Genomic DNA, 11,688 nt, shown 5'->3' with positions numbered 1-11,688 from the left:
CCATATTGTACTCGTTGGAAGAAGTCACAATGCATAACCCACACTTAAGGAGTGGGAAATTATGCTCCCTCTCCTTTAGAGTTATATTTTAACTCTAGGAAAACAACCCCACAAAACAGATACCTAACTCTTTTCATCATTGGGCATCCTTTGTACTCCAAGCAGCTGCCTTGGGCTGGCTAAATAGTCTACACTGGCCACTGTTAAAGTAAATTAAAATGGAGATCAGGCCTGAAGAATCCCTGGCCAGACAATGCTAGTTAGGCCTCATAAAGGAACTCAGACTTGCTTGATTTGCAAACATAAGCAAAACTTAACTTGGGTCATTGTGATGGTTAATACTGAGTGTCAACTTGATTGGATTGAAGGACACAAAGTACTGATCCTGGGTGTGTCTGTGAGGGTGTTCCCAAAGGAGATTAACATTTGAGTCAGTGGGCTGGGAAAGGCCGACCCACCTTTAATCTGGGTGGGCACAATCTAATCAGCTGCCAGTGTGGCTAGAATATAAACAGGCAGAAAAATGTGAAAAGAGAGACTGGCCTAGCCTCCCAGCCTACATCTTTTTCCCACGCTGGATGCTTCCTTCCCTCGAACATCAGACTCCAAGTTCTTCACTTTCGGAATTCGGACTGGTTCTCCTTGCTTCTTAGCCTGCCAATGGCCTGTTGTGGGACCTTGTGATCGTGTGAGTTAATACTTAATAAACTCCCCTTTATAGATATATATATACACACACACACATATGTATGTGTGTGTATATATACACACACACACATATACGTATATATGTGTGTGTGTGTATATATACACATATATGTATATGTGTGTGTGTATATATATACACATATATGTGTATATGTGTGTGTGTATATATATACACATATATGTGTATATGTGTGTGTATATATATACACATATATGTATATATATATAAAGCAGAGTTAAAAAAGTAATGGAATCTATATATACCATTAGTTTTTTTGTTGTTTTTTTTTTTGAGATGGGATTACATTCTTGTTGCCCAGGCTGGAGTGCAATGGCTTGATCTGGGCTTACTGCAACCTCCACCACCTAGGTTCAAGCGATTCTTCTGCCTTAGCCTCCCCAGTAGCTGGGATTACAGGTGCCCACCACCACGCCCAGCTAATTTTTTGTATTTTGTAGACACGGGGTTTCACCGTATTAGTCAGGCTAGTCTTGAACTCCTAACCTCAGGTGATCCACCTGCCTTGGCCTCCCAAAGTGCTGAGATTACAGGAGTGGGCCACCGTGCCCAGCCCTATTCCATTAGTTCTGTCCCTCTAAAGAACCTGACTAGTACAGTCATTTCTGGTAAATGCTAATGTCAGACAGAAACAAAACTTAACATTAGCCAATCACAAGCAACCAACTAACATATAATTAAGTAACTAGGGACTTTTCAACAAAGAAAACCAAAAAAGGCGGTTTCGTAACTGTAACTAATGAAATATATATATAATTTTTTTTTTTCTGAGAGGGAATCTTACTTTGTTGCCCAGGCTGGAGTTAAGTGGTGCAATCTTGGCTCACTGCAATCTCTGCCTCCCAGGTTCCAACAATTCTCCTGGTTCAGAGTCCCAAGTATCTGGGATTACAGGCATGCACCACCACACCCAGCTAATTTTTGTATTTTTAGTAGAGACGAGGTTTCACCATTTTGGTCAGCCTGGTCTTGAACTTCTGACCTCAAATAATCTGTCCGCCTTGGCCTCCCAAAGTGCTAGAATTACAGGCGTGAGCCACCGTGCCTGTCCCCAATAAAATATCTTGTTTCCACATTCTCCCCATAAATATTTGCCTCTGATGCATTGTCATGGGAACATTCAACCTCTTTCCATCTGGTGTTCCCCAATTCAAGAATTGCCTGTTATTCAAGTACACTCTTTAAAAAATTTTGTTGATCCTCAGATTTTACATTTTAACACCACCTTACCTCCTAGAGTGCTGATTTTCTGATCTGTAAAATGGTGTTGCGGTTTCACTCCCTAGGACTGTAGGGAATAGAAAATCTCTGGCTGTCAATGTCAGTCAATGTCAACTCCCTCTGCCTCCCCCATTTCACTCCTGGGAACTCTGAGGCCCAGAGAGGGACATTAACTAGTGTCAACTTTAATAACGGGATTCAGGCAATATGTTTAAATAATTTATTTAAGCGTAAAGTTTGAGAATGTCCAAGGAGGGGACACAGGCTCCAATAAGCTGGGTTCAGTGCTTTTGAGTAGAGTGGTTTGAGGGTCATTCATTTATATAAGCAAGGTCTGGGGAATAATAAGCAATAAGAAGAAGAAGAAGAAGCAAGGTCTGGGGAAGCTTAACAGAATTTCAACATTTTCCATATTAGTTAAGTGTATAGTCACAGCAATTTAATTGATTCTAGGCAGTGTTTCTGTTTGAGAAAGGTACATTTAACATTCCACATTAAGATGGAATATTCAAAGGGTCTTTTATCTTAGTCATGGGGTCTTTCATCTCAGGGGCCATCTGATCTGAGCCGAAAAAGAAAATATAGGAAGAGGCAAGGTGCTGTGGCTCAGGCCTGTAATCCCACCACTTTGGGAGGCTGAGGTAGGAGGATCACTTGAGCCCAGGAGGTTGAGGCTGCAGTGAGCCTGATCCGCCACTGCACTTCAGCCTGGGCGACAGAGTGAGACCCTGTCTCTGGAAAAAAAGAAAAGGAAGGAAATTAATCCATATCAAAAGGTCAGTACTTAAGGGGTCTGCTCCATTTCTCAGTCTCCAAAGTCAGCCCTCCTCAGGGTCTAACAACTTTTAAAAGCCTCAAATGGACAGACTGTTCATTTCCTTTTGCACTTGGCCTGGTCTCACTACAAGCCACGCCTGGCCCAGCCCCGTCCCGCCTTGAGCCTCGGTGTCCCCACCTAGAGGCGGGCAGCCAGGGGCACTTCCGCTGGCCCAAGTGATCTGCATGTGGCAGGGCTGCGCAGTGGAGCGGCCAGAGGGCAGGATGACGAGCCAGACCCCTCTGCCCCAGTCCCCCCGGCCCGGGCGGCTGACGGTAAGTGCGAGGCTAGCTGCGTCCCCGCGCCTCTGCCCCTCCCTTCCAGTTTCTCCCGCCCGTCCCTCCAGCCGCCCGAGCCCCCTACTTCTGGCGCGCTGTCTCCCTGCACCTCGGGCTGGTCGCTCTCTTCTGTCTTTGCTATCCCTCCTGCTCGGATCGCTCTCCTTTCACGCCTCGGTGTCCCTTTCTGGTTTGGCTCTGTCCAGCCTCTCCTCTTTGCCCTTTTGCTTCCTCCCTCTACATTCGGTCTTTAGTTCTCCTCCCTTCTCTCTTCCCCCGGGCTTGTCCTAGTCCAGGGCTTCTCCTCTGCCCCTCCTTCTCCCCTGCTCCCAGTGGGAGAAGCCCATCCAACCAGCTTGGCCAGAGGATCTTTCCCTCACCCGCAGCCCTCTCCAACCTGCCCCTGCCCCTGCCCTCTGGCTGTGACCCGAATCCCTCTGCTTGCCTGCCTGGTCCCCGGGCTTGGGTGAGGGGAGTTGGGGAGGAGGATGGGGAAAAGGCTGGGTGCGCTCTAGAAGCAGAACACTCGGGTTCTCTCCTGCACTGAGAGTCATCCTGAAGACCTGGAGGAAGGGAAAGCAGATCCAGCAGCAGGTCAGCGTGGCTCTCTCTAATAGGGCCATGGTCACGTCATTGCTGTTGGCTATTGACAAAGTCACATGCCTAGTGCCAGGATCACCCTAGGTGCTCAATAAATGCCTGAATGAATTACTGGGGAAGTGTAACGCACCGTGCATGATGCCAGGTAGGGCAAGATTGGCCTTGAACAGAACACTAGATGGTCCTGTAAATCAGAGGATATTCTCCTCCCTTAGGAGCCTCACAGCCTTTTTGTTTGTTTTTTGTTAAAATAGAGACGGAGTCTCGCCATGTTGGTGAGACCCAGGCTGGTCTTGAACTCCTGGTTGAAACCCCAGACTGGACTCAAACTCTTAGGCTCAGGCAATCCTCCTACCTCAGTCTCCCAAAGTGCTGGGATTACAGGCGTGAAACACAGCACTTGGGCAGGAACCTCGCAATCAATGAACAAACAGGGAATTATAAGGGAAGAACTGCCAGGCCAGTGAAGTATAGTAGTGTAGGACCTTCTGGGATCACAATGAGACAACCCACCCTGAGGGACTCCCAGAGGAATTCATCTGAAGGATGAGTAGGGTCAGAGAAAGGAGTGTGGATGGCAAGTGAGTGAGCTTCTGGAGGTGAGGGGGCCTGGGTTGCTCCGGATTGGAGGGGTGGGGAGCAACAGGCGGTTCTGGTAGCTGATTGCGAGGGTTGAAGTAGCAGTCCAGTTGCAAAGGGCCTCTAAACCTTGTTATGGAGTCTGGAGTTTATCTGGAAGGGAATGAAAAGTTGTTCAAGTGTTTAATACAGGGAGTGATAGGATCAGATTTGTACTTCAGAAAAGGTACTCTCAGCCAGGTGTGGTAGCTCATGCCTGTAGTCCCAGCACTTTTGGAGACAGAGCCGGTGGATCACCTAGCTCCAGAGTTCGAGACCAGCCTGGCCAACATGGCAAAACCCTGTCTCTATAAAAAATACAGAAATTAGCTGGACATAGTGGCACACGCTTGTAGTCCCAGCCACTCTGGAGGCTGATACAGGAGAATCGCTTGAGCCTCGGAGGTGGAGGTTGCAGTGAGCCGAGATTGTACCACTGCACTGCAGCCTGGGCAAGAGTGAGACCTTGTCTCAAAACAAAAAACAAACAAAAACAAAAAAACAAAAAGGAGCTTAGGAACAGGGCTGAGGTCTTGTTTGATAAAGAAATGGAGCTGAAGATGTCAGCACAGGAAACTTTTTTTGAGACAGGGTCTCCTGCTGTCACCCAGGCTGGAGTGCAGTGGCGCAGTCTTGGCTCACTGCAACCTCTGTCTTCCGGGTTCAAGCAATTATCCTGCCTCAGCCTCCCAAGTAGCTGAGATTACAGGCGTACGCCACCAGGGCCCAGCTAATTTTTTGTATTTTTAGTAGAGATGTGGTTTTGCCATGTTGGCCATGCTGCTCTTGAATTCCTGGCCTCAAGTGACCCTCCCACCTGGGCCTCCCAAAGTGTTGGGATTATAGGCGTGAGCCACTGCACCCAGCCTATTTTTTGAAGCATCTGGAAATTAGCTTCAGAAAGGACATTAGATGTGATTGGATCTGTTAGACTTTCAGAGCTGGGGGAGCTTAGAGTTCTCTTGGTCCATTTTGCCTTCCTGTTTCACAGATAACTAAGCTTAGGCCCAGAGAAGGAAAGCAAAGGGCCCTGGGCACATATCTAAGTATTGGCAGTAGTGGGGCAGGATGTTGGGAAGGATGGGAGTGAGGCACCCATATTGTGTTGGAGTCATGCTAATACAGGTTTCATCTCAGCTCCAACTTCATCACATCCTAGCTGTGTGACTTCTCTCTGAACTTTCCTTGCCTGTAATATGGGGATATTAGGAGGGCCTGGGAGCTTTCAGCAGTGTAGGAGTAATGAGAACATATTGGTCCATTCAAGGGGTAAAGTCTGCAACTTTGCATTTAACTGGGTGCTTTACAGAGGTGACCTCAGGGTTAACCAAACAGTCCTGCCGAGGGGCCTTGAGGTTTCTGGGAGAAAAAGTCAGAGGTTCTGGGCTTCTTTTTCTCAGCTCTATTGTTTGGCTGCTGTCAAGATGCATCCTCTCCTCTGCCTTCTCCCTTCCAGTCAGCAGAACTGTCCCCTGGTAGGAGATGTTGTCATGGCAATCAGATTTCTCCAGCAGTTCGGTTGCCTTTGTCTCTCTCTCTCTTTTTTTTTTTTTTTTTTTCTGAGACAGAGTCTCGCTTTGTCGCTCAGGCTGGAGTGCAGTGACCGGATCTCAGCTCACTGCAAGCTCCGCCTCCCGGGTTTACGCCATTCTCTTGCCTCAGCCTCCCGAGTAGCTGGGACTACAGGCGCCCGCCACCTCGCCTGGCTAGTTTTTTTGTATTTTTTAGTAGAGACGGGGTTTCACCATGTTAGCCAGGATGGTCTCGATCTCCTGACCTTGTGATCCGCCCGTCTCGGCCTCCCAAAGTGCTGGGATTACAGGCTTGAGCCACCGCGCCCAGCCTGCCTTTGGCTCTCTTAACTCCAGTACTTTAATCTTAGGAGAGCCCACAGACCAGTTGAGAATGAGGACACACCTACATCAGACTGAGTGACATTCCTGAGCCCTGTCCCCATCCCCACTCTTGTGGTAAAATCTTCAGGTTGGAAATCCAGCCTTCCCTCTAACACCACGCATCTATTCCACAGCAGCAGCCATCACATCCCTTAGGAAACCTTCTCTGACAGCCTCCGATACACATCCACAAAAGGACCTGACCCCTCCTACCTTTGAGTCTTCCTTCTCAGCACCTACGTGCTTAAGCCATCTGTTTCCCACTCCCCTGTGAGTTCCTTGAAAGCAGGGACTGTGTCCTGTTCTGTTTGGCACAAGGTTTGCATGTAATAGGCCCAACATATATTTTGTTGAATGAATGAGTCACTAAAGGAATGAAGAGTGAAGGTATTGGAAGACTGAAAGTAATTTATGTAATGACTAAGAGCTCAAGCTTGAAGTAAAACAGACCTGAATTCAAATTCTGACATCATCACTTAATAGCCAGTCTCAGGCAACTTTCTTTATCTCTTTAAGCCTTAGTTTCTTCTTCTGTAAAATGGAGATTTAATACGTTCTTCATGGAAGTGTTGTGAGGGCTGAATTAGATAATCCATTTAAAGCACTACACAGAGTTACTAGACTGTCTGTTTCCATATCCCTCTTCCCACCAACCTTCCCACTAGGCATACATTTTGTTGAATGAATGAGTCACTAAGGGAATGAAGAGTGAAGGTATTGGAAGACTGAAGGTAATTTATTTATGTAATCACTAAGAGCTCAAGCTTGGAGTAAAACAGACCTGAGTTCAAATTCTGACATCATCACTTAATAACCAGTCTTAGTGCTCAGCCCAGGGTCTGGCACAGAGAGGTGGCCTCTAAAAGTTCTGTTGAACAACCAAACTTAACTTGCATTTGCACTGCTCTTCACAGTTTGTGAAGCAGTTTTACACCCACAATATGTAGAGTTACTGGCCTTTTCATTACCAAGAATATTCCTGTTATTATTTAAGTCCCATGGGACCATATTTGGAAAAACATTCATCAAACAAATTCCATTTATGCTGGGGGTGGTGGCTTGCACCTGTAATCCCACCTGCTTGGGAGGCTCAGGCAGGAGGAAGCCTTGAAGCCAGGAGTTCAAGACCAGCCTGGGCAACACAGTAAAACCCATCTCTTAAAAAATATTTTTTAAGTAGCCAGATACAGTGTCGAATGTCCTGTAGTCCCATTTACTTGGGAGGCTGAGGCAGGAGGATGACCTGAGCCCAAGTTCAAGGCTGCAGTAAGTTATGATCATGCCACTGCACCCCCAGCCTCGGCAACAACACAGCAAGATCCCATCTCTTAAAAAAAATTCAATTTTCTGGCCAGGCACTATGGCTAACGCCTGTAATCCCAACACTTTGGGAGGCCGAGGTGGACAGATTGGGGTCAGGAGTTTGAGACCAGCCTGGCCTACATGGTGAAACCCAGTCTCTACTAAAAATACAAAAATTAGCCAGGCTTGGTCGTGCACTGTACATCTGTAATCCCAGCTACAGGGTGGCCATCCCAGCTCCGAGGCTGAGGCACAAGAATTGCTTGAGCCTGGGAGGCTGAGGTTGTAGTGAGCCAAGATCACATCACTGTACTCTAGGCTGGGCAACAGAGTGAGACTCTGTTTCAAAAAAAAAAAAAAGAAAGAAAAAAAATTCCATTTTTAAATAAATCAAGGTAATGCCAACTGTTAACCAGAACTTCTGAACTACATGAAATAAGAATTTTTGTACCCAACTCCCAGCACAGGATGTGGATACATAGTAAATACCCAAGAAATGCTTCCCAAATGAACACATGTATGGTTTCTTTCGTCTTTCTGAAATGTTGGAAGTGTCCCTCCTCCCTTACCCTTGGCTTTTATTATATCTTAGATCAGAGCTGGGCATGCCAGTTTGGAACTCTTGACTTCGTAACAACTCCATGTTCCCATTTTACTTCCTATTTTTTTTTTTTTTTTGGAGTTGGACTCTCATTCTGTCACCCAGGCTGGAGTGCAGTGGCATGATCTCGGCTCATTGTAACCTCTGCCTCCTGGGTTCAAGTGATTCTCCTGCCTCAGCCTCCCGAGCAATTGGGACTGTAGGCGTGTGCTACCATGCCCGGCTAATTACTGTATTTTTAGCAGAGATGGGGTTTCGCCATGTTGGCCAGGCTGGTTTTGAACTCCTGGACTCAAGTGATCCACTCACCTTGGTCTCCCAAAGTATGGGGATTATAGGCGTGAGGCACCATGCCTGGCCTTTACTTTAAAAAAAAATTTTTCCCTTAAACCTATTTTTAAAAAAATAGAGATGGGGTCTTGCTATGTTGCCCAGGCTGGTCTCCAACTCCTGGCCACAAGTGATCCTCCTGCCATGGCCTCCCAAAGTGTTGGGATTACAGACATGAGCCACCGTGCCCAGCCAGTATCCCCATTTTATAGATGAGGAGACTGAGGCCTTAAGAGGGAAAAAGGCTTGCCGAAGGCCACAGACTTTGGAAGTATCATTGCTGAGACTTCCTTCCATGGCAGCCTCTTCCTGTAACATTCTTCTACTTTTGTAAGACAGAGTCTTACAATATTACAATATGTATTGACAGAGTCTTACTCTGTCACCCATGCTGGAGGGCAGTGGGGTTATCTTGGCTCACTGCAGCCTCCGCCTCCCAGGTTCAGGTGATTCTCGTGCCTTAGCCTCCCGAACAGCTGGGATTACAGGCACATGCCACCACACCTGGCTAATTTTTGTATTTTTAGTAGAGACAAGGTTTCATCAAGTTGGCCAGGCTTGTCTCGAGCTCCTGACCTCAGGTGATCTGCCTGCCTCAGCCTCCCAAAGTGCTGGGATTACAGGCGTGTGCCACTGTGCCTGGCCTCCTCCCATAACATTCTATGACCTAAAATTAAGATGCTTGAATGGGTATTCTTTTTTCAAACAGAAACCTTTCTTCCTCCTTAAAATGCCCACCCTCGGCCGGGCACTGTGGGAGGCTGAGGCAGGTGAATCGTGTGAGGTCAGGAGTTTGAGAACGGCCTAGCAAACATGGCAAAACCTCGTCTTTACTAAAAATACAAAAATTAGTTGGGCATGATGGCGGGCGCCTGTAGTCCCAGCTACTAGCGAGGCTGAGGCAGAAGAGTTGCTTTAATCGAGGTGGAGGTTGCAGTGAGCCGAGATTGTGCCACTGCACTCCAGCCTGGGCGACAGAGCGAGACTCTGTCTTAAAAAGAAAAGCCACCTCCTGGAGCAACACAGCATCAATATAACCCTCTTTAGTAAGATGGGCCTTTCACTAGCCGAAGCCAAACATTAAGGCTCCCCTACGTTTTTTATCCAGTTATTCTTTGGATAAAAATAAGTCATGAGCTCAGGGGAGACGGCATGTTGGTTTACTCTGTCTCTTGTGCCCCCAGATGTCTACTGTTGTGGAGCTGAATGTGGGGGGTGAGTTCCACACAACCACCCTGGGTACCCTGAGGAAATTTCCGGGCTCAAAGTTGGCAGAGATGTTCTCTAGCTCAGCCAAGGCCTCCATGGATGCAGAGGGCCGCTTCTTCATCGACCGCCCCAGCACCTATTTCAGACCCATCCTGGACTACCTGCGCACTGGGCAAGTGCCCACACAGCACATCCCTGAAGTATACCGTGAGGCTCAGTTCTATGAAATCAAGCCTTTGGTCAAGCTGCTGGAGGACATGCCGCAGATCTTTGGTGAGCAGGTGTCTCGGAAGCAGTTTCTCCTGCAAGTGCCGGGCTATGGCGAGAACCTGGAGCTCATGGTGCGCCTGGCACGTGCAGAGGGCATAACAGCGCGGAAGTCCAGCGTGCTTGTGTGCCTGGTGGAAACGGAGGAGCAGGATGCATATTATTCAGAGGTCCTGTGTTTTCTGCAGGATAAGAAGATGTTCAAGTCCGTTGTCAAGTTTGGGCCCTGGAAGGCAGTCCTAGACAACAGTGACCTCATGCACTGCCTGGAGATGGACATTAAGGCCCAGGGGTACAAGGTATTCTCCAAGTTCTACCTGACGTACCCCACCAAAAGAAACGAATTCCATTTTAACATTTATTCATTCACCTTCACCTGGTGGTGATCCTCAGGAGCAGAGACTGTTAGGAGTTCTAGCATGGCTTATGAAATTAAAAGTTGCCATCAATGCCATTTTCCTTTAATTTCACAAACATCAGGCAATTTCCAGGGTTGATCTAGAGCCTTGCTCCTAAATATTGGTCTCCCATTTAAGGACTTTCCACTCTATTGCAACTGACACCACTATATTTGCCTAGCAACTTGCAGCTGCTTCCTCTTCAAAGCCTCATGTGTCTTTAACAATGTTTCAACAATGCGTTGGCAAGAGATGTGGGATGACAACAGGAACATACAAGATACTGTGAATCTAGATGTTCTGACCTAAAGATGTAGTCTACCTAGCCCCAGCTTGTGGTCCAATCCATCTGTCTCTGGCATGTGCCCTCATGTAGCAGGTGCTTTCCTGATCCCCTTTGCGAGATGCTGTGGGTGCTAAAACCTCAGAGCTGTCCTCTTCTCTAGAGTGGAGGTTTTCGAAGTGCATCATCAGCATTACCTGTGAACTTCCTGGAAATACAAATTCTCAGACCCCACCCCAGACCTACCGAATCAGAATTTCCGGGGGTTGGCACAGCATTCTGATTTACCAAACCCTCCAAGTGATTTTGATGTATTCTAATTTTGAGACCATCTCTAGAAAAGATTTGCTGCCTCTTGTATGGAGGTACAAAAGACTGACCTCTTACATCGAGGAACTTCCTTTCCCAGAGCTCCTCATGGAATCAGGCTGAAGTCAGTCTTCTGAGAGCACATTCTTACTTAATTTTTTTTTTTTCTGTCCTACACTGCTTCCCTCACTCCCTTTCTCCAAAGAGTACTCCATCAATAAACCATTTGCATGAGAGTCTCAGTTTTGGTTCTGCTTCTCAGCCTAATACAGGACTCATCCTCTAAAGGAGGATACATGTCAACGTTCATTCTTCTCCAAGTCCAGGTCTGAGATAGATGACCCCCTTCCCTGTGTAGTAGCTTGATCAGCTATTGTGGGTTGTCTGGAACTTTCTTGGGACATAGGGTTTCTTTCGTGGGACCAAAGGGTTTCTTGGGATACAGGACTTCCAGTATAAAAACTTGGAAGTCTCATTGGGTGCAGCGGCTCATAGCCTATAATCCCAGCACTTTGGGAGGCTGAGGCGGGTGGAGAACTTGAGGTCAGGGGTTCAAGACCAGCCTGGCCAACATTGTGAAACCCCCATCTGTATTAGTCTGTTTTCACATTGCTGATAAAGACATACCTGAGACTAGGCAATTTACAGAAGAAAGAGTTTTAATGGACTTACAGTTCCACATGGCTGGGGAAGCCTCACAATCATGGTGGAAATGTATATCTCACATGGCAACAGACAAGAGAGAGCAAGTGCAGGGAAACTTCCCTTTTTAAAACCATCAGCTCTCATGAGACTTATCCACTATCATGAGAACAACACAGGAAAGACCTGCC

General features: G+C 47.2%; 1 protein-coding gene across 1 annotated transcript; it reads left to right on the top strand.

Annotated features, from left to right (window-relative positions):
• Positions 1–2,893: 2,893 nt before the first annotated feature.
• KCTD14 (potassium channel tetramerization domain containing 14) lies at positions 2,894–11,097 on the top strand. Its single transcript, XM_033204368.1, has 2 exons — positions 2,894–3,040; positions 9,574–11,097. The coding sequence occupies exons 1-2, from the start codon at positions 2,951–2,953 to the stop codon at positions 10,249–10,251; spliced, it is 768 nt and encodes a 255-aa protein (XP_033060259.1). The 5' UTR covers positions 2,894–2,950; the 3' UTR covers positions 10,252–11,097.
• Positions 11,098–11,688: the final 591 nt, after the last annotated feature.

This window comes from Trachypithecus francoisi, unplaced genomic scaffold (genome assembly GCF_009764315.1).
Source record: "Trachypithecus francoisi isolate TF-2019V2 unplaced genomic scaffold, Tfra_2.0 Lachesis_group8, whole genome shotgun sequence".
Classification (NCBI taxonomy): domain Eukaryota; kingdom Metazoa; phylum Chordata; class Mammalia; order Primates; family Cercopithecidae; genus Trachypithecus; species Trachypithecus francoisi.
This window is presented reverse-complemented; position numbering and strand designations above follow the sequence as displayed.